Source organism: Corythoichthys intestinalis, chromosome 17, assembly GCF_030265065.1.
Source record: "Corythoichthys intestinalis isolate RoL2023-P3 chromosome 17, ASM3026506v1, whole genome shotgun sequence".
NCBI classification, from domain to species: domain Eukaryota; kingdom Metazoa; phylum Chordata; class Actinopteri; order Syngnathiformes; family Syngnathidae; genus Corythoichthys; species Corythoichthys intestinalis.
The window spans coordinates 43,670,749-43,693,994 of record NC_080411.1 but is presented as its reverse complement, the minus strand read 5'-3'; the positions used below and the strand labels follow the sequence as shown (position 1 = coordinate 43,693,994).

Sequence of the window (23,246 nt, the reverse complement as noted above, 5' to 3'; positions counted from 1 at the left end):
AAACGTTTAGCGGTCTGTGTTGTCGCAGTCCTGCGGTCGAAATGCGAAGAGATCCTGCACCCAGCCATTCGAGAAATGTCCGTGAGCTTCGAGAGATTTATAGTTTTTAATCTGTTCATATGTGTAAGCGATGATACCGTAAAAGAGGTCGTTTGTTATATCCAGCGATGAAGTTGGAGGCAGTAATGTGGCGTCGGAGCTTCATTCTTTTGTAGGGAGGTCGTGCGGATCTATATTATTGATTGTCGACAATTTAGCCAAATACCGATCCCTGGCCTCTTTGATAAGTTTGTCCCTGTATAGTATCATCTCATCCTTCTTATTCCTCTCCAGATGGGTGACTGAGCAAAAACTTTTAAAGCTAAAAACTCACTTTTTCACTGGCTACTCCTGCTGTGGTTTGTTTACATCCACGGTAGGTACACCCAAAATGGCGCCTGGGGGCGTGTCCGCTCGTTTTGGCACGTGACTGACAAAGACCGACAGATGGCAGACATATACGTAGATGTCAAGCTCTCGCCATCTCCCGGTCAGTATGAGAACTTACGGTAACTAAAAGCAAATATACGGACCATTTTTCAATTTGTGTCTCGTGCTGAATTCTATTTTGGTTCAAAAATTTAAAATTAAAAAAATCAAACTGTTTTGGGACTTTTCCTTACTCGTTCCAGATAAGAAACAAGAAAATCAAACTGTATTTCAATTTTAATTTTTCCGTTTTAAAACGAAAACCAAATAACCAGCCGTTTTTCTATTTTTATATTTACCTAATATCCAATTACCAAAAGAGACACGGACCGTAGTGGCTGTCTTTTTGTTATTTCTTTTTTACGATCAGGGTTTAGTTAGCGGGTAGGCTTTAAAGATTGAAAACAGAAGAGTGTCTTTGGCATACTGATCAGAACTCAGGTTAGTCATGAACTTGACCAAACTATCTGAGTTAAGTTTTCATCCATGGATTCTGATATAAACAACCACTCCCAGCGAGGAACGACACTAATTTCAGTGAAACCTATGGATACAGGGGTAGTAGGTCACCTGATGGTGAGTCAGGAAATGCGATGAGGTGATCGAGTGATCAAGGTCATGGACTGCTAATCCGTTGTGTTTGATGAAATATATTTCCATTTATTCACAATAATCATATGTGGACATTGCATTCTCCATCACAAGAAAGTATATGCCATTGAATAGCAGCACATCTGGAAAATATTAGCTAGTCCCTGCCCCCAAGTTAGAGGGGAGAAAAAGAGTCCGAGGAGATAGGAAGGGACTTTTACTTTTTCGTCCTTTGTCTCGGTACCATGTCTCGTGTTTTCTGTCTGTGTGTCTTTCAGTGTAAATTCTTTGTTCTTTTTTTATTTCCGAATTCTATGTCATCATCTCCTGTTCTTTATAAGAATAAAACAACCTGTAACAAGGATAAATCGACTATTTTCCTTCATGTTCTACACCCATGGGTTTGAATCCCGTCCTCGTTGTGTGTTTGCTTGCTTGTTGGGGTTTCTTTAGAGTGTTCAATTTCTTTGGTGTGTGACTTCACTGAAACTGTTAGCCCAATTTCTGTATCATTGTTCTACAGAATGTATCTGCAGTTCTTCCTGGTCTTAGTTAAACAAAAACATTGGCCAAATTCTCTTTAAGGAGAGCTGAAATGGGACTTATCTCGTTCTGTGATGCTGGGTACTATGAAGCACAAAGTTACGAGGCAATTGGTCAGAGTTCCTTCATCTACCTGGCGGTGTAAGTTTGGAGCTCGTCTTTATATGCTTCTGGAAGGTGTTGGATTGTGGGCTAAAAGTTGTGAGACTTTCCACAATTTGGACAATGTTTTTCTCAAAGAAGTGTCTTTGTATTTGAAATTGAAAACAGACCTGAGCCCAGTAACGAAATAGAAGAAACTATCTGGGTTCAGGTTTCATCCATGGCTTTTTAGACAGTAAACCACTCCAATCAGTGAACGAGTGGAGAATGTGGGCATCAACCCGACTACTTCTCATATGCTAAGCGAGCGCTCTACCAGTTCAAGCTAAAACAACCAAGGAACAACACAAATGTCAGTGTAACCGATGGATACAAGAGTAGTAGGTCACTCCATTTGACCTGATCTTTTGTTTTGAAGATGGAAAACAGAAGAAGTGTCTTTGATGTTCAAACCACACCTCAAATCAGTCATGATCTTGACTGAACCATCTGAATTCAGTTTTCATCCATGGATTTTGATACAAAGAATCACTCCAAAACAGTGAAATAGTGGAGAATGTGGGCATCAATCGCACTACCTCTCATATGTTGAGCGAGCGCGCTACCACTTCATGCTAAAACAACTAAGGAACAACACAAATGTCAGTGTAAACTATGGATACAAGTGTAGTAGGTCAAACCCTTTGACCTGATCTTTTGTTTTAAACATGGAAAACAGAAGAGTGTCTATGGCATAATGATCAGAAGTCAGGTAAGTCATGAACTTGACAAAACCATCTGAGTTAAGTTTTCCCTGGATTCTGATACAAACAACTACTCCCAAACTGAAAACTCATGGAGAATGAGGGCATCGATCCCCCTACCTCTCACACGCCCCTGCTGCACTCTGATGTTAGAGCAAAATTAGGGAGAAGTTAGGGCAAAATGAGCCAATCGGCGCTGAGCTCAGGGAAAGTTAGGGAAGAAATAAGCCAATCACCGCAGAGCTCGCGGAAAGTTAGGGAAGAAATAAGCCAATCACCGCAGACCTCTCGCGCACGCGCAAAACACGACACGGGCCGGTGGGAATATGCGTCACTGCCGCCGTGACGTCGCTTCATTCTTCATTGCAAGTTATCGGGACGACTCCTTTTCTTCATTGCAAGTTAACAGGACGGCTGCTTTAGTGAATGGTAAGTTTGAAAATATCTTTCTCTGTTAACAAATAAATGTGCAATGGTTGCTGTTTTACTCATTAATGAACTCGTTCAGTCTCGTAGCTCGTGAATAGAGTTCGTGCTTCGTGTTCCGCCGCTCTTGGCTCTTCTAACTCTCTAGTGTCCCTGTAGTTATATCAAATAAGGACGGTTTAAACACGCTACGTAACTAATGTGGAGCGGATGATGTCTCCAAGAGAGTCTGGCTGCAGCCCGCCTCTCTCAGTACCCTGCGCCGCTCGTCTCAGTACCCATCCCGCAGACAGGAAGTGACGCAATATCGCAGCTCTCAGACCGGAAATGACAACATGAAACAGCGCTCGAGCTCCGAGCTTCCGGTTTTATCGTAATAGTTAGCGTCCATTCGAACGTAAATACTAGTTTACTTTCCTTTTCGCACGTCTTTTATGTTCGGTTTCAGCATCACTCATTATTATTTAAATAATAATTTATTTCCATGCTCCTTAAATTGATTTGGTGAAATCGGGAGATTAACTCTTTAAGCGCGGTCAGTTTGTTAAAGCCTGCTGATTTTACCAAAATGAAAAACACGGTTACAGTACATCAAAATTAAAATACACACTACTGCAATAAAGGTTTAATTGGTGACTGAGAGATCGCATGTGACCTATCACAGTGTGTACTTTAGTTTGTCAATTGTAAAATATACTCCAATTGAGAATTATTAGAAATTGCTGTCATCCTTACATTTTTATGAACGGACACATAATATAGCTTCATTACAATTTAATGTATCAAAAACGTAATATTCTCTCAATGTTGCAACCAAACCAATTTTGTCTTTCATTTTGCTACTTAAATTCATTCATGTGGGTGAAGATCCTAATTAACTAATTCAGAAACTATATTAAACTTTCTGCTCCAGGAAAGGCACCTTTATTTCAAACAGAAATGACAAAATAGTTGTCATGTGTTAGTTGTTCTTTTCTTTTATCCCAGACAATAGTTGTAGGTTGTTTTAATTACCTGACATTTTTCGGCAAGCCTTCATCACAGGTAATTAAAACTACCTACAACTAACATCTGGGATAAAAGAAAAAAAACAACTAATTTATAAGTGTAGAAAAATGAACTCAATACAACCAGTTCTAATATGGTAAACTTTATTTTTATTATTTTTTTATTATTATTGAGAGAATACCAGATATTTTCTTTGGTCAACAATCTCCTCAAAAAAGGTAAATCCATCTTCCAGATGGTTGAAACAGAACTTGAATGGCTCCAAGACATTGTAGTTCGTGCTCATCCTCTTCCATCTGCAGGATGCTTGGGAACTCCTACTGCATTGACCCCCCCCCCCCCCCCCCCGCCCTGTCCGAGGCTTTTGTGCTGTCTTGCACAATCCTTTTACCAAAACTGTTCATTGGAAAAGAGAAAGAAAACAGCTATTTGAATATTACATAATAAAAATGATGCTTTGTTAATTTTATACTTGATTTTTCTTTTCAGGCATTGCATTAAACTAGATATATAAACAATCTTACCATTTTTTCCCGCCATATCTTTTTGGAGTGGGCCACCACTAACTTGAAGGAGCTGTGGTTGCACCTCTTCCTAAAAAAAAATCAGTGAATAAAGGGGGACATGTTCAAAAGTGCGTCAGAGTAATGGACACTAAAAAGTCTTTAAAAGCTGACCTCAGCAATTATATTCAAATTTCACTTCTGTAGCTGATAGACTGGTGGCACTTCACCCTGCAGTAATGCTTTTGCCTTATCTGTCCAATGGGCAAACTCTTTCCTGTGGCTCACCTAAGTTGAAAAAATACAAAAATAAGTATTCCACATTTTCCAACAAAGAATTAAGGTGCTGTGCACCTACTTTCCTATGAATGCCATATCAACAGTTTCAAAGACTTACCATGCACCCAAGTTTGAAATTGTCCACTAGCAATATACACCACCACTTCCTCAGAGTTGGCATATCAGTCTAACAAAAATTAAAAACAAGTGTAAATAAAGAATAACGACAAGGATATTTTGTAGCCCAATTTGAATGATTCGGTGAACTTCATTTTACAATGGTTAAACTCAAAGAGAGCATCCAGAACAGTGCAAAGAGCATACTACAAATGGATAAATGAATACAAATATAACAGAGGACAAAATTGGACAGTTAAACTCACCTACCAACATGAAGATGCCACAGTCCTTCCCCTATGGCTGTCCCGAAAAACCCTAACGTAAGAATTTAACCGAGTCACTTCCTTCAAGTTTTGAATCAATGAATACACACTTTTACAAATACCTCTATTTCACTTCCAATCCTCTCTTTCCATGTCCCCCTGTTGATTGACTGTCAACGTTTTCTGCAATTGAAAATATAGGTTTATATTAAATACAGTAGTTAAACAATTACAAACGTGTTTCCATGCATAAGAACACCAACCAGTCAGGTTTAAATGATTCATGCAAACAAAACAAGGGCGTAGGTTTGCATAGGGACGGTAGGGACATAACACGACCAACTTTTCAGGATGCTAAAGTTGTCCCCACCAACTTTTGAGCAACCTTATTTGCATTATATTCGTCCCTACCAATGTTGAGACCGGGCCAATGCCCTTGAAACAAAACATTCGCAATTTTAGAGTGGCATTTTAGAATTTTGCTTCAAATGATTGGATGAATCATCTGGAGTGCAATTCTGCTTTAATTGAAGGGGCAAAATAAAAGGATCGACTGGAACATACCTTCAAAACCAAACAAGGCTATTCTGGATCATCATGGAAACGCCATGCCAATATGAATGGTTACTGAATTTCATTAGAGATAACAATAGTTCTCTGATCTCAAGATTGGATCTGTTTTTCTTCCCACAAATAATTGGAATTTGGATCATTTAATTTGTTATGATTTGACTGTTCTTTGAAAATGAACCAATGCTCCAAGTTGTAGTTGTTACTAATCAGCCTTACAGGCAGATGCATGTGTGGGTCACATCCTGTAGGCTTTCACCATGTTGCAACAACATAGGGGTCAGCCACAAATATGGTCCTTCCCTGAAAAATACATAATCTATACACACGGACATATGTTATATAAATACAAACGTACGCAGACACCTACATGAGCCCATACAAGCATTCTGTAGGCTACATAGTTAAAATAATACCCTACACACGCCAAAAAAATACTTTTTTATACCTTTGAATGAGCTACTTGTTAGACAAGTTATAAATATGCATTTCATATCTGCAAAAAAACAAAAACAAAAAGTTACATTTTACTTAATTGTACAAGTGACATTATGTTCTTTAGAGAAACTAAATCCTCAAAATTCTAAGTTGATTCCATTTCATTGTTCAGGCCAACGTTCCAAAAGTCAGCACGTGTCAATCAAACTTTCTTTTTTTAGACAATCAACACCATTTCTGGCCTCTTTATATTCAAGATTTGCATAAGCTAATGAGAATGTTGATTGACAAAGAGTAAATAATCAATTATGTCCAATTGTTAACTAATATAAGGAATAATAAGCCTATCCAGATTTCCACTGAGCACAACATTTGTCTCAGACATAAAACATACCAGCCGTTCCTGGGCAGGATGAGTTTGAACCGTCCATGAAGCTCGGCATGGTCTTATATTGTCACCATTGGTCCTGTCTGCACAGTGGGTTTTACAGTGTTCGATGTCTATCAAAAAAAAAGTATTCAGCACAGTCCAAAATCTAAAGTACATTAATATTTATGCTACTTACTTCCATTTGGATCTGTGTGACATCCCTGTATCTGCATGGGAAGACTACCATTTGGGGGTCGTGATTTAGTTTCTTCCCAATGGGGTGGTGATCTTGCAGCTAGTAAAAAAAAAAACAAAATAATGAAAAAATATATAGCTAAGCAGAGTAACAATATCAAGAAAAAATTACAACCTTGTCCTATTTGGATCATGTGACAACATTCAAACTACAAAGGACCAGACAAAACAAATGAAGGCAAAACAACAATACCATACAACAACAAAAACAGCGAGCTGCGAATTGCAGGCATGTACATAATGAAAAATAAGAGTGCAATATAATGAAAACTACACAAAGAAGACTGTTCATTGTGAAAAAAAAATGTAAAAAGCATTAGCAGCATTAGCGAATTCGCTGCTGAATTCATCAGTACGTATTAAACAATATAAGTAGAGCAAAGTCACATGCAGTTAGTAAAGGAAGACATTATTTAAATTACATTAAGAATACTAGATATAAGTACGGTCTTTTCAACTCAGAATAAACACTTCATATTTTCACCGCAAGTCTTGTTTAACTATTTAACATTTTAAAACGCTTTTAAAAACTTTTTTTCAGTGCGGCCACTTACCGTGTTTTTTTCGCGAGAGGTGAAATAACGTAACTTGTTTTCGTCGCAAGGGTTGACGACATTTCCGGTCTGAGGGGACTGAGAGCTGCGGTGTTGCGTCATTTCCTGTCTGCGGGATGGGTACTGAGAAGAGCGGCGCAGGGTACTGAGAGAGGCGGGCTGCAGCCAGACTCCTCTCCGCGGGTTTGACGCAGCCCGCACGTTACGACCGATCCGCGAAACCCGACGCGCCGAAAAATCCCCCTGGCGTCCCCCGCCGCGGGGAAACACGGGCCACCGCGCGGCTTTTCCGCTGCTCCGGCGCGCGCGGGGAAGCTCAAAGATTGGGCCCCATCCTACGCCCAGCAGGCACTCTACCACTTGAGCTAATTCCCCTCCTACCAGTACAGATCGAGGAACAACACTAATTTCAGTGAAACCTATGGATACAAGGGCAGTAGGTCACTGCCTTTGACCTGATGGTGAGTGAGGAAATGCGATGAGGTGACCGAGTGGTTACGGTGTTGGACTGCTAATCTGTTGTGTTCTACACCCATGGGTTTGAATCCTGTCCTCGTAGTGCGTTTGCGACCTGTTGGGGTTTCTTCAGAATGATCAATTTCTTTGGTGTGTGACTTGACTGAAACTGTAAGCCCAATTTCTGCATCATTTTTCTATTTAAAAAAGTTCACGAGAAGCTACAGGAAGCCGGAATAGACCGGAGCGTTGACCAAATAAGAAACCGGTGGAAAACGCTGAAAACCGGCTACCACAAGGCAAAGGAGCAAAACAACAGAAGTGGATACGACCCCACAAACTTTCCGTACTTCGAGACGATGGACGAAGTGATGGGAGGACGACCACTGGCCAACGTCGATGTCCACGGCGTTGACGTGGGTTTTGAGGAGGAACTGTGTGATGGGGACAGTTCTTCTCTGAACGCTGCTCCGGACGCTGAAACTAATGTTTGCATATCTGGTAAGTGTAGCTCTCAACGCAGCCTCACTAACCATCGTTATGTTGTTAGCTAAACCAGTCAGATAAACTTATGTTATTTATCCATTAAGCGCTACAGCTGCCTGTTATGTTTAAGTATAATGTGTACTGTCTTTCTTGTATCACAACGGCCTCGTCAGCTTTTATTATTTAATATTTTTCCACACAACATTCTCTAGACAACGTACACAACAGCATGGAGTGGGCTGAGGAGAATACAGAGGCTAGTGAGGACAGCACCTCCCAGACCAGCGATTCGACTGTGCCACGGGCTGTAAAAAAGAGTAAGTTATATTCACAGTAATCAGTTACAGAGCATGGTTAAATGGTTCACATACTGGCACTTTTGGCTGTTTGTGCTAAAGAACTCTGCTAGGACTTTGTGTTGTTTGTGTTGAAATCCTTAATTAATAGCCGAAAAACACAACTGAAATGCTCAAACTCTCTTTTACAGAAACCCAATCAAAGACCACATCTAGCTATGAGAGAGCCTTGCTCACTTGGTCTGCTCATCAACAGGCCTTTATGGAGAGCATGCAAGCATCTCAAAATCAGTGGTACGAGCAACAGCGGGTGGAAAGTCATCGGCAGGAAGAGAGAATGCTCTCGAAATTCCTTGAAGAAAGTTCACGCTCTAATGAGCGACTCTTGGGGCATCTGTTTGACGGTCTTCGGGCTATCCTCCCACATTCCTCACAGGCACCCTCACATGCACAATTTCAGCATCCTCATACTCACTCATACTCACCGCCACCATATGCAACACCCCAGCATCCTTATCCACAGTCCACACACCCATACTCACAGCCCACACACCCATACTCACAGCCCCAACATTTCAATCCACGGCCAGATGACTCAGAATACACCCTACAAGACCTTGATTAATCACTACAGTTAAGATGACAAATGAGCGAATTTCCCCAAGAAAGTTCAAAACGGGTCAATATTTTTGTTTTCGAAATAAATGTTAAACGTTTTAATTATGTAAATATATTGTGAAAAAACTTATGTTTACTTCAAAAAATGTCGCCTTTTAAAGACATGATTTCAGGGTAGTCTGAGTCCACTTCAACAAGAAAGCTCAAACAAGTTAATATTTTTTCTTTACAAGAAAGGCTGTTCAGAAATGTTAGTTAGTTGAACAAACCTATGTTTACTTGAAATATGTCTGCTTTTTAAGACATAAACCTTTTTTATTTATTCTTGTAAGAGAAACATGTTAGCAGACAAATTGTGCTGCCTTGTGTTAGGTCTTTTTTAAAGTGTGGAACCTTTAAACAAAACAATAAAAAGTTTGTTGCTACTTAAAAAATAATTTAGTATCGATTGTGCCAAAGTCACGTCCCTTCCAATGGAGCTCATGGAACCTTACATCGGTAGGCAGTGAATAATGATATGATCTTTAGGTCCTGTTTGAAATTTGACATTAACCAAAAGATAGTATGCTCTCCTCATTCATATTAATTCCAATCTAAGGTACCATGAGCTCCACCGAAAGGGGCATGACTTCGGCACTATGAACAGTTGACTTGAGAATTGCACAGTGGTCCTTTTATTGCACACTGACACTTTTTTAGTGAAAGTTTTCTTTTTTAATTTTCATTAAACATGGTATTTACACTTTGAGTTATGTTTTATTCTACATAACCATTTAATGAAGGTGCCCTGTTCGAAGGGGGAAGTGGTTGGCCATATATCTGGTTAGTGCTGCCCTTACACTGTTGCCACTAGCATTGTACTGACAGTTCACTGGCTGGGTAGGCTGGGGGTAGTTTGCAGTTGGGTCATTGATTTCCTCCAACCAGTTGCTGTTGGGGAAATCCCGCTCTAGCTGACAAAAGTTGTGCAATGCACAGCAGGTAGAGATCATGACTGGTGCGAATGTAAAGTGAAAGTCACTCCTTTTGAGTAGCACTCTCCACCTCGACTTCAGGATACCAAAGCTCATTTCCACACCCGCCCATACTGAGCTCAAGTACACATTAAAGGATTCCTGCTCCCGGGTCAAGTAAGGGGAGTTTATGTAGCCTTTTATCATCCAGTCGAGCAGCGGGTATGCAGGATCCCCAACAAGCAAGAGCCTGACATCCTCTCCCTCAATGTTCTTGACACACTAAAAGGAGAAGAAAAATGATTATTTTTACTTCTGGGTGGATATGCAGGTACAATATTCATAATCAATACCACAAACGTAATTGTCTTAATGTGGACAACCAACTGTAATGTTAATGGTGATATGTTTTTGAAATTTTTTTTTTTTTTTTAAATTCTTTTTATTGTTTTCCAGTCACAAATTAAATTGACATACATTCTTCAGCAATGGAATCCAATGTACACACTATGTGACCTTGACGTCTAAGCATACACGCAGAACCAAAAACAAAAACCACATACACAAACACACAGCACCTCGTCATTTACAGTATAAAATACTGTATAATAGGGCAATGTCTCTGCAGTTCAACAGCTCCTGATAACCCCCCACAGCGCTCACCAAAAATCAATACACAACCATGCATATATGAACTTTAGGTCCGGTGGGAGGGGCGGCCCCATACCTTATCACTAACGAGAAAGAAAACAAACAAACAAACAAGGAAGTATCATTAATCCGGAATCTGAGGCAAATTCAAGGCCCTAGCATACTTCAGGAAAGGGGTCCACCGCTCGAAAAATTTGTTTCTGCAGCCCCCCAGCGTACACCGGATCTTCTCCAAGTGGACACAATTTAAGATGGACTTTATCCATAGCGTATGGGACGGTGAGATGGGAGATTTCCACGCAAGCAGTATTAGTCGCCTTGCCAAAAGTGTAACGAAGGCAATTCTATCCTGATCAGTGTTGTTAATAATGGCGTTACAATATAACGGCGTTACTAACGGCGTTATTTTTTTCAGTAATGAGTAATCTAATTAATTACTTTTCTCATCTTGGCAACGCCGTTACCGTTACTGAGGCGGGAAAGGCGTGCGTTACTATGCGTTACTAAGTTGGTTGAATAAAAAAAAGTCTGAGAGAAACGGACTCACGGGGACGAGAGCTGAGCAGGAGTGGGGAAGACGCCGTTGCAACCGCGATGCTAGGTGGCTCCAATAATACCTGACTGCAGCCATAGCCGACAAACTACGCCCACATGACACGGTAGATATCATATTATAGAACTAGATGCAAATGACAGACACTGCTGCATTGCCAACATGTTTTAAGGACTACATGCGTTTGTAAACAGCCGCCATCTTAAAGCAGTAGACCTCTCAGGAAGGCCCTGATGTAGAGATCCTTCCTAGCGAACCTAAGTATTTTTTTTTTTTTATCTAAAATGCTCCTAAATCGGCAAAATCTTAACTTAAATCTATCTTTAAATGATGAAACAGTTTTAAAACTTACACATGTTTAAAGTAGACAGAAGGGAACTAATGCAATAACGGGAGAAATTTTAACAACTTTAACGATTGATTCACAACTTTAAATGACTTCCACACATAGCAAAGGTTACTAGCTAGTTATCGCAATACCCTTGTGTCTAGTTAAGCGGAGGGTAAAGAATTGGGTTAGGGCCAATTGTCCCCCAAACCCTTTAAGCTTCACATTGTGTGACCTGTGTTTTTTTTTTTTTTTTTTTTTTTGAGAAAAAAAAATATATATATATCACTAGTTACTTTGCCAAGTAACTAATTACTCTTACATTCAGGTAACTGAGTTACTAACGCAATTACTTTTTGGGAGAAGTAATTTGTAACTGTAATTAATTACTTTTTTAAAGTAAAATTAACAACACTGCATGGCACTAAATGCGTTAGTAGACAGCCGCCATCTTAAAGCAGTAGACTTTTTAGGACGGCTCTGTTGTAGAGAACCTTCCTAGCGAACCTAAGTAACTTTTTATCTAAAATACTTCTAAATCGGCAAAATCTTGACTTGAATCTATCTTTAAATGATGAAACCGTTTTAAAACTTTCATATGTCGAAAGTAGAGAGAAGGGAACAAATGCAATAATGGGAGCAATTTTAACAACTTTTAACAGTTGATTCAGGGTAAAGGGTAAATTCGGGTAAAGAATTGGGCTCGGGCCAATTGTACCAAAAACCTTCACAAAAAACTTCACATAGTGTGGCCAATGTTTTGGGTTTTTTTTGTTGTTGTTTTTTTTTTTTTGAGGGGGGAAAAAAAAAAAGTAATTATCACCAATTACTTTGCCAAGTAACTAATTACTCTTACATTCAGGTAATTGAGTTACTAACGCAATTACTTTTTGTGAGAAGTAATTTGTAACTATAATTAATTACTTTTTTTCAGTAAGATTAACAACACTGATCCTGATCCATCTTTGATAATTCTAACACAGATGAGGATGTTCCAAACAGCGCTATGGTGGGGTCTGGACTTATTTGCCTGCTACATATCTCTGAAACAGTCTTAAATACATCCAACCAAAAGTTACAGAAAGATGGGCAAGACCAAAACATGTGGGCATGATTAGCTGGTGAACTGTTACATCGTGCACAGGTAGAGGCAACATCCTTATAGATTTTGGACAACCTATCCTTTGTCCAGTGTGCTCTATGAATAATTTTGCATTGAATAAGGCCATGCCGTGCGCAAATTGATGAGGAATGAACTCTTTTCAGTGCAGCCCCCCATACTTCTTCCGAAATCATCACCCCAAGTTCTTGTTCCCACAGTGCTTTAATTGGTGTCAGAGAGACATCTTGTAAACTACAGATTTGGCCGTAAATAATTGATAAACTGCCCTTAAGTGAAGGCAAAGGTGTCAGAAATGTATCCAAAGCCGTCTCCTCCGGTAAAGTGGGGAAGCAGGTGTTTAAGCTGCTAACAAAACTGCGTACTTGCAAAAACATAAAGAAATTATTCCGAGGAATACCAAATTTGGTCATAACTTGTTCAAATGTTGCAAATGTGTTATCAATGTAAAGGTCCTTGAGCCTGCAGATACCTCTATTGGCCCAGGACGTAAAGGCATTGTGGTACATAGACGGTTGAAAAGCCGGGTTAGCAGCTATTGGGGTAGAGAATGAAACCGCTTGAAGCCCAAAATGGCGTCTGAACTGGTTCCAAATCTTTAATGTCACTCGCACACATGTATTCCGTGTAAATAATGCAAAAGGATTTGTAATAGTAGAGTGAACCAAGGAAGACAGTGTCGCGGGCTTGGATGACTTTGCCTCCATTTCCAACCATACTGGAACTGAAGTCTCTTCTGGACCTTTAAAGCCAGTACTTAATGGTTTTAAGATTTGCCGCCCAGTAGTAAAACCTAAAATTTGGTAGTGCAAGACCGCCATCTATCCTGGCTCTCTGTAATAATTGCCTCCGTATTCTAGGGGGTTTCCCATCCCAAAGAAAAGACAATAGTGAACTATCCACTTTCTTAAAAAAATTCTGAGAAAGGAAAATAGGAAGACATTGAAAAAGGTAAAGAAATTTGGGAAGGGTGTTCATTTTAATTGCATTAACTCTAGCACTCAGCGACATCCGAAGTAGGGACCAGCATTCCAAATCTTTTTTAGTGCGAGTCAGGAGGGGCACAAAATTTGCTTGATATAGTGCTTTAAATGTGTTTGTGATGCATATTCCAAGATACATAAATTGTTTATCGGCTATTTTGAAGGGCAGAGTATCCAAAGGAAAAGACTTGGCAGCAGTATTAAGAGGCATCAGTTCGCTTTTATTCAAATTAAGCTTATAGCCTGACAGGCAACGAAACGCTGAAAGTGTTCTTAAAATGGCAGGCATGGATATTGGGAGCTCAGAGACATATAGCAGCAGGTCATCAGCGTACAATGACACTTTGTGTTCAATTCCATATCTAACTATTCCCTTTATGGTGGGTTGTAAGCGTAGAGATATTGCCAGAGGTTCTACGGCGAGGGCGAACAACAAGGGACTGAGGGGGCAACCCTGACGTGTTGACCTTTGTAGAGAAAAGTAATCTGAATATGAGCTATTGGTCCTGACCAGTGTTGTTAATAATGGCGTTACAATATAACGGCGTTACTAACGGCGTTATTTTTTTCAGTAATGAGTAATCTAATTAATTACTTTTCTCATCTTGGCAACGCCGTTACCGTTACTGAGGCGGGAAAGGCGTGCGTTACTATGCGTTACTAAGTTGGTTGAATAAAAAAAAGTCTGAGAGAAACGGACTCACGGGGACGAGAGCTGAGCAGGAGTGGGGAAGACGCCGTTGCAACCGCGATGCTAGGTGGCTCCAATAATACCTGACTGCAGCCATAGCCGACAAACTACGCCCACATGACACGGTAGATATCATATTATAGAACTAGATGCAAATGACAGACACTGCTGCATTGCCAACATGTTTTAAGGACTACATGCGTTTGTAAACAGCCGCCATCTTAAAGCAGTAGACCTCTCAGGAAGGCCCTGATGTAGAGATCCTTCCTAGCGAACCTAAGTATTTTTTTTTTTTTATCTAAAATGCTCCTAAATCGGCAAAATCTTAACTTAAATCTATCTTTAAATGATGAAACAGTTTTAAAACTTACACATGTTTAAAGTAGACAGAAGGGAACTAATGCAATAACGGGAGAAATTTTAACAACTTTAACGATTGATTCACAACTTTAAATGACTTCCACACATAGCAAAGGTTACTAGCTAGTTATCGCAATACCCTTGTGTCTAGTTAAGCGGAGGGTAAAGAATTGGGTTAGGGCCAATTGTCCCCCAAACCCTTTAAGCTTCACATTGTGTGACCTGTGTTTTTTTTTTTTTTTTTTTTGAGAAAAAAAAATATATATATATCACTAGTTACTTTGCCAAGTAACTAATTACTCTTACATTCAGGTAACTGAGTTACTAACGCAATTACTTTTTGGGAGAAGTAATTTGTAACTGTAATTAATTACTTTTTTAAAGTAAAATTAACAACACTGGTCCTGACGGATGCTTTTGGGGATGAATACAACAGTTTGACCCATGAAATAAATCTAGGGCCAAACCCAAATTTGTTCAGTGTATAAAACAGATATCGCCATTCTACCCGATCAAATGCTTTCTCTGCGTCGAGTGAGATTAATGCCTCAGAGATATTAAGAGATTGTGGATTATACAAGAAATTGAACAGTCGTCGCAAATTAAAAAAGGAGTGCCTGTTTCGAATAAACCCAGTTTGGTCGGGTGAAATAATAGAAGGAAGAACCGGATCCAGACGCATTGCCAGTATCTTGGCTAAAATTTTATAATCCACATTAAGCAGACTAATTGGTCTATACGACGCACAGTCAAGAGGGTTTTTGTTTTTCTTAAGAATGAGACATATGGTTGCGTAATTCAAGGTTTGCGGGAGACACCCTTTATCTAGTGAGTCATTATACATATCGATCAACATGTGAGAAATTCTAGGGACAAGTTTCTTGTAGAATTCAATTGGAAAACCATCAGGACCGGGACTCTTGCCTGAACTAAGTGACTGGATTGCCCTATGGAGCTCCTCAGTTGAAATCGGCTGCTCCAGTACTTCGGCTATCTCTGCTCCAATCAATGGCATGGTTAAAGACTGAAAGAAGCCCTCCAGTTCTGGGGTGCTTGCCGCCATTTCTGAGGTGTACAAGGCCTGATAGAAATTCTTGAATTCGTTATTAATTACCAATGGGTCTATTGAAGTACCAGTAGATGTTTTGATTTCAGGTATCTGGTTCAACACTGAAGAACAACGAAGCTTATGAGCCAACAATTTACCCGCCTTATCCCCTTGATCAAAGTAATTGCTTTTAGTCTTCATAAGGAGGTCTGTAACCTGGTCAGTGAGCAGTGTATTTAGTTCGGCTTGCAAAATTAAGCGTTCTTTATAGACACTGGGTGAAGGCGAAATGGCATACAAACGGTCCAATTGTCCAATACTGTGCATAAGAATTGACAAGCGCTCCCTTCTCAACTTGTTCTTGTGTGCAACATATGAAATGATCCTTCCCCTAATAAAAACCTTGAAGGCCTCCCATAAAATGAATGCAGAAATATCTGGAGTTGTGTTGGTGCTCACAAAGAGGTCAACTTGATCTCCAAGAAAGTTTATGAAATCATCATCGCTAAGTAACTGGGTGTGAAGCCTCCAAGGTGGTCTTCGGGTGTTGGCATGTTGAAATGCTGTTTCCATAACCAGAGGAGAATGATCAGATATAATAATGGGGTGATAGGAGCTGGATGTAACTGTGTGCAGAAGCCTATCATCCACTAGGAAATAGTCAATGCGCGTGAAAGTATGGTGAACTGGTGAAAAGTAGGAGTATGCACGCCCAGAAGGATTAAAAAACCTCCAAGAGTCCGATAGCCCAAGATCTGACATAAATGTTTTCAAGGTTTGTGCTGCTGATGATGCAGTAGAGGGCTTTGTAGAGGATCTGTCCAATACTGGATCAAGCCAACAGTTAAAGTCACCCCCCAAAATTAGCAAGTGTGAGTCAAGGCCTGGTAGAGCAGAAAAAATAGATTTAAAGAACTCCCCACTATCCCAATTTGGAGCATAAATATTCACAAGCAGCACTTTAGTGTCTAGCAGTCTGCCACTAACTATAATATACCTGCCATTGGGGTCTGCCATTACCTTCGTGCATGTGAAACTTACGGATTTATGAATCAAAATCGCCACACCTCTGGCCTTGCCCGAAAATGAAGAATGGAATACATGATTTACCCATCTGGTTTGAAGCACCATGTGTTGGTTTGATTTGAGATGGGTTTCTTGCAGGAACACTACATGAGCATTTAATTGGTGGATGTGATGCAAGACCTTACTACGCTTAACCGGGTTATTAATACCTCTACAGTTCCAGGTCAAAAAATTGAGGCCGCTCCCCCCAACCGGACGAGTAACACCCTGATTACTCATATTATATCAAGGAAGAAACAAAAAATCAAGAATTTAACCATTGTGAGCGCATCATGAGCGGGATAGTCCATAACTGAGTCTAGGGAGACCACTAAAAAATATACACACAAATGACGAGGTACTGAAAACACACAACTAAAATCTAATGAAGATAAATCCAACACTACCCACCTGTGGCGGGGCTCTTGCTCCCAAAAATGGCAACCGAAGCTGAATGATGGTTTTTAAGTGTTTTTATTAACGACGTTCCCAACAAATAACAAGCAGTGTTCTGTGACAAAGTGCAAAAGTGATTATTTACAAAAGTTAATCCAACATTCACCATATTTACAAAAACATTAAGTGCATGACAAATAAAATAAAAAGGTCTGTTACCTGATCTGCACCACTGCGTGACTCCAAATGACTGAGGTAGGAAAGGTAGGGCTGTCCTTATATTTCTCCTGGCCCCTCCCCTTCAGCCAATTAACTCAAAAAGTTTAGTTTTCTGTTCAACAACTCCAGTTTGTTCAATATTAGCTTCACTATAAATTAAAGAAAAATACAATAAACTAAATACTGGTACTACCATACCGAAATGACATTTGGAAGGAAAAATAAATTTACTTGGGCCAAAAACTCAACCCGTACGGTGACGTCACTCGCTGACGTCCCGCTCGCGACATCATAAAACCAGGAAGTGAATGTGCGCTCTGTTTTGACAGTTCAGCATGGGAATTGAGGATGACTACATGTGGAAATGTTTGTTAGGAGTGAGTACGGCATAACGATGTTGTGGCGGCAGTCTAGTGTGCACCCCAGACCCCCGCGATGCCTAAAAAGTTAACAGGTATGGTGTGAGTGTACGTGCGCACGTGTGTGTGTCAAAAATGAGCCGAGTTGGCTGTGTCTCATGCGTTATATTGCGGACGCCGAGTCTCCCCGGGATCTGACGGGGCTACTCCGTCACACCACCAAACCCACTTTGCCGAAGCGTCTTCAAAACTGAAGTGCAAGCTACCCCTTAAACCAAACAATAAACTACAGCAAAACATGCTTACTATACGCGCTCCCTTTACTCCACCCCCACCCTGAGCCAGTGACCATATTCCTGAGTTCAAAGATGCCTCCACCGCCAGTATCTCAGATACACACCGGGGAGAAAAAAAATAAAAATAAAATAAAAATGATAATAATCATAATATTAATAATAATAATAATGATAATAATAATAAAATAAAATAACAGAAGAAAGCGTCTATATACATATGTGCGTATGTTTCCCTCTGTCTCATAATTTAATCAAGATTGTAAGCAAGATCAGATGAGAGCCAATAGGCGCAATAAACAATAGTGTCAATATATGATTGTGAATGCGCGAGCAATCTAACCCTACAAAGAACACACACAAACTAAACACATTCTATGGTATTACCAGAAAGGATCCAGTCGATCCTATATACTACTAATGGAAGTTGAGACCATTTAAGTTGACAATTTAACAGCACAAAAAAGCATTATAAGCAGAGACCTTCAGAAACATTCCACAAATAAGTACGTCTCAATTCCAAAGACTGGGTATGCCTAAAGAATTGTTAAACCGAAATACTCAGTCAAACATTCAAAGGAGGGGGAAGGGAAAAAAAAAAAAAAAAAAAAAAAACGTCTGAGGAAACAGCCCAGCAGCAGTAATGAAGATGGACAAAATAAGACAAAGAAAAGCACCGATTCCCCTTTAAATTAAAAAACAAAAAAAAACAAACAAAAAAAAACTTATAGACGCCGAGCCCGTTTTCCTATGAAATATAATTCCAGTTTTCATACATCAATTACCCCGAGCCTTCAGTCCATCAACGAGGATCCAAGATCAAGCCTCCCCCATTAGCAGCCTCTCTCCCCTTGAAATGTTTATTTACAAAATCCGCCGCCAGTCCCGGATCGTCAAATTTATACATTGTGTTATCAGGCAGAGTCACTCTAAGAACCGCTGGATAAACGAGTCCGAATTTTACTCCCGGGCAAGCTCGTAGTCGCTGCTTGACAGCTCCAAAGCCAGCCCGCTGCTTAGCGACCGACGAAGTGTAGTCCGGAAAAATGGAAATCCTCTTACCCTTGTAGACAATGGGTGATACCTCCGAAGACTTCCTCAGAATTTCGTTGCGGACGTGGAGAAGATGAACCCGAATTACGACGGGACGCGGTGGTCCGCCGTCCCGGGGCTTGTCACGCAGGATAGGATGGGCCCGGTCTAGAAGCGGTCTCTCAGCGAGACCGAGCAACTCCTGCAGCAGCTTTGCCATGAATTCCGCCGGTCGCGGACCCTCCACTCCCTCCGGAATTCCGATGAGACGAATGTTATTTCGCCTCATTCTGCTCTCCATGTCCTCGCATTTGTCTTCAAGGTGAGTGATCTTAATCAGCATCGAGCCAACGCTGGCCTCCAGCTCCATGATGCGTGCATCATTGTCGGTAGCATGCTGCTCTAGCTTAGCCAGAGTAGCTCCCTGAGCCTCGAGCTTCTGGTGCATACCTGCGACTGCCGTCTTGAATTCACCCTTCATCAAAGACATCTCCGATCTTAAATTGGTAGACAACGAGTCGATTTTGTCAAACAGGTCCATCTTAAGGGCACCGATGGTGGATTGTAGAAGCTCTGCATATGTAGAATCCACAGGCCCCAAAATAGCAGCGTCAATTGGGAGTCCAGGCTTGCCGCGGCTTGATTTACTTGAATCCGTTTTAGGACGGGAGGAGGTCATTGCCAAACGTATCTTGGAGTGATCGCTCAAAAAGAATATAACAAACAATTCGGGAAGAAAACGAGCCCAGTAAAACGCGGTTTGGACGGTTTAAGTTTATAAATTGGTCATCGGCTCAGGAGCGGCGTTGAAACGCGTCCTACTCCTCACCCATCCCCCACCTTTTTGAAATTTTTAACCCCATATTCACCCATGTGTTCAAAGGGCTTTTTTTAATCTATTGATTATATTTGAGTCATTTTAAAAACTTTTCCTTCATTGGGATTCTTTGGGACTTTTTTTTCACACACATTCAGGATATGAAATCTGTTGAGTTTACCTATGTTGTAATTTGTTCAATGTATTTTCATAACATGACCGGGTTATAAATACACTGATTTTTTTTTTTTATGGATAACAAATCTGTACTGTCATAGCCTTGCTTTTGGCAGCAGGTGAGCCCTTTTGAAGAGGTCAGACTGGCGGAGCACATTTGCGTCATGTGCGCTTCCCGGCATCTTACAGCTGATGCTTCTGAAACTAAAAACACATGATGCATGTTTTTTGTAAAATGCACTTACATTCAGTAACAAGGCAATACTGTGGTTCACACTTTCTGTTGCCTGTGATTCATTTTAAGGCATGTCATTTTTGAAACTCTCATCTCATGGAGCAGCTGCTGTTATTGTAGTTAAGGATCTATTCCTCCGGTTAGATTTGCATTTAATTGTTGAAAAGATTAAGCCTTAATATCTTACCAGCATTTGTCATCCACGACAGCCTGGAGGACATAGGAAGGCCACCCTTTTCGGTTGACAAAATCTTTGAAGCCATCAGATGGAGGGAGGATGGGGATGTGTGTCCCGTCGATCACGCCCTTGATCTGAGGGATGGAATGTGCTGCCTCAAATCGCCTCGCAATTTCAGAAGCTTCTCTTTTGTTCGGCATGCGGATCAGCTCTTTGGTTGGTCCTTTTAACATGCCCTTACAAAACATGTATGTGAACTTTTTCACGGTGCTTTTGTGGATGCCAAATTGGTTTGAGACGAGGCGATACTCGGCACAGCTACCGAGTCTGTAAAGAACAATTGCGACGCGCATAATGCAGGGAATTGGTGCTCTGACGGTAACTGCATCAGGAGCCATGAATCCCTCCACCAGCCCACACAACTTTTTAAATGAACGGCGTGTCATTCTGAAGTTTTGTTTCCACTCGACATCTGTAAACTCCTGAAGAACAGCTCGTTCCCACCAGTCTTTGCTGCGGATCTTCATCCAAAGTTTTCTGGTCTTTGGAGGGGGCATGGGCACTACGGGGAAAAATCGCAAAAGGCTAACTTGTACGCCTTCTTTGTAGTGCTTTCACTAGGAGCACAGTGAGGTCGTAATGGTTCTTGAACAACAAGTGGGTAAAAGTTAAAACAGCAGCACTGATCTGACGATCGATCTCCATGTTTTTCGCTTTGTTTTGATTAATCTGCACATGTCAGACGGCAGTTGTCAAACGTCCTTTCGGAATAAAGGCAGACACATGTTAACGCTGGATCGGAATAGATGAAGTGACATGTAAACAGCTGATCTGAAATTTCCTTTCGGATTTATTTGAATCGGAATGAATAAAAGTCAGCATGTAAACGTGGAAGCGAGCAATTATATTCAATTCTTTTAAAGTTTGAATTAAATACAATCTTTCGGCCGGACTCCAATTAGGTGCGCTGTGCTTGGAAGCCATGTTGCAAGTGACGTTACTTACGTCACCAAGTGACGTCACCACGTCAGTACGGAGCATGCGCAGAAAAAACGCAACCAGACACCATTCCGCTTCCCTGTTTACATGATATAATTTTACTTCTAATCGGTTTGGGAAAAGGAATATTCCACCCCTGCGAACCGGAATGAAATTCCATTCGGTTTGGGCCTGTTCATTCCGAATGAGGTGTTTATATGGAACACATTTATTCGGTTTGAACAAATATTCCGATTGTAATTTGAATATTTGGCTCCATGTAAACGTGGCAAGTGATGAAAAGTCATGTAAGTCATTAACTTGACAAAACCGTCTGAGTTAAGTTTTCCCTGGATTCTGATACAAACAACTACTCCCAAACTGAAAACTCATGGACAATGAGGGGATCGATCCCCCTACCTCTCACACGCTAAGCAAGCGCTCTACACTTGAGCTAATTCCCCTTCTACCAGTAAATATCGAGGAACAACACTAATTTCAGTGAAACCTATGGATACAAGGACAGTAGGTCACTGACTTTGACCTGATGGTGAGTGAGGAAATGCGATGAGGTGACCGAGTGGTTACGGCGTTGGACTGCTAATCTGTTGTGTTCTACACCCATGGGTTTGAATCCTGTCCTCGTTGTGCGTTTGCGACCTGTTGGGGTTTCTTCAGAACGATCAGTTTCTTTGGTGTGTGACTTGACTGAAACTGTAAGCCCAATTTCTGCATCATTTTTATACACTATGTATCTGCAATTCTTCCTGGTCTTAGTTAAACAAAACCATTGGCAAAATTCTCTTTAAGGAGAGCTGAAAGGGGACTTATCTCGTTCTGCGATGCTGGGTACTGGGAAGCACAAAGTTACGAGGCACTTGGTCAGAGTTCCTTCATCTATCGGGCGTTCATCCATGGCTTTTTAGACAATAAACCACTCCAATCAGTGTACTAGTGGAGAAAGTGGGCATCAACTCCAAAAATTCTCATATGCTAAGCGAGCGCTCTACCAGTTCAACTAAAACAACCTAGGAACAACGTAAATGTCAGTGTAACCTATAGATACAAGAGTAGTAGGTCACTCGTTTTGGCCTGATCTTTTGTTATGAAGATGGAAAACAGAAGAAGTGTCTTTGATATTATAATCAGACCTCAAATCAGTCATGATCTTGACTGAACCATCTGAATTCAGTTTTCATCCATGGATTTTGATACAAAGAATCACTCCAAAACAGTGAAATAGTGGAGAATGTGGGCATCAATCGCACAACCTCTCATATGTTGAGTGAGCGCGCTACCACTTCATGCTAAAACAACTAAGGAACAACACAAATGTCAGTGTAAACTATGGATACAAGTGTAGTAGGTCAAAGCCTTTGACCTGATCTTTTGTTTTAAAGATGGAAAACAGAAGAGTGTCTTTGGCATACTGATCAAAAGTCAGGTAAGTCATGAACTTGACAAAACCGTCTGAGTTAAGTGTTCCCTGGATTCTGATACAAGCAACTACTCCCAAACTGAAAACTCATGGAGAATGAGGGCATCGATCCCCCTACCTCTCACACGCAAAGCGAGCGCTCTACCACTTGAGCTAATTCCCCTTCTAGTAGTGAAGATCGAGGAACAACACTTATTTCAGTGAAACCTATTGATACAAGGACAGTAGGTCACTGCCTTTGACCTGATGGTGAGTGAGAAAATGCGATGAAGTGACCGAGTGG

At 40.7% G+C, this 23,246-nt stretch overlaps 1 protein-coding gene and 1 long non-coding RNA gene across 8 annotated transcripts; one reads left to right on the top strand and one right to left on the bottom strand.

The window, feature by feature from the left end:
• Positions 1-4,003: 4,003 nt before the first annotated feature.
• Positions 4,004-7,402, bottom strand: LOC130905101 (uncharacterized). 7 transcript variants are annotated; one of them, XR_009061029.1, is made up of 10 exons: positions 7,234-7,402; positions 6,621-6,719; positions 6,449-6,555; positions 6,065-6,112; positions 5,169-5,935; positions 5,047-5,098; positions 4,782-4,850; positions 4,559-4,672; positions 4,406-4,475; positions 4,004-4,277 (listed from the first exon to the last, which is right to left on the bottom strand). It is a non-coding gene; the product is annotated as an uncharacterized LOC130905101 (long non-coding RNA). The 7 variants fall into 7 exon arrangements; XR_009061030.1 differs by having other exon boundaries at positions 4,005-4,277; positions 5,169-5,229; positions 5,836-6,112; positions 7,234-7,400; XR_009061031.1 differs by lacking the exon at positions 6,065-6,112 and having other exon boundaries at positions 4,008-4,277; positions 5,169-5,229; positions 5,836-5,935; positions 7,234-7,398.
• Positions 7,403-8,048: 646 nt separating this feature from the next.
• LOC130905205 (uncharacterized) lies at positions 8,049-9,473 on the top strand. The gene is made up of 3 exons (XM_057818346.1): positions 8,049-8,190; positions 8,388-8,492; positions 8,663-9,473. The coding sequence occupies exons 1-3, from the start codon at positions 8,049-8,051 to the stop codon at positions 9,094-9,096; spliced, it is 681 nt and encodes a 226-aa protein (XP_057674329.1). The 3' UTR covers positions 9,097-9,473.
• The last annotated feature ends 13,773 nt before the right edge of the window (positions 9,474-23,246 follow it).

Bases quoted from the DNA above. Each gene is read 5' to 3' on its own strand.
- LOC130905205 (XM_057818346.1), top strand. From the start codon at position 8,049: ATGGACGAAGTGATGGGAGGACGACCACTGGCCAACGTCGATGTCCAC. The intron at 8,191-8,387 runs GTAAGTGTAGCT...AACATTCTCTAG, and splicing joins AACTAATGTTTGCATATCTG to ACAACGTACACAACAGCATG. The intron at 8,493-8,662 runs GTAAGTTATATT...TCTCTTTTACAG, and splicing joins GCCACGGGCTGTAAAAAAGA to AAACCCAATCAAAGACCACA.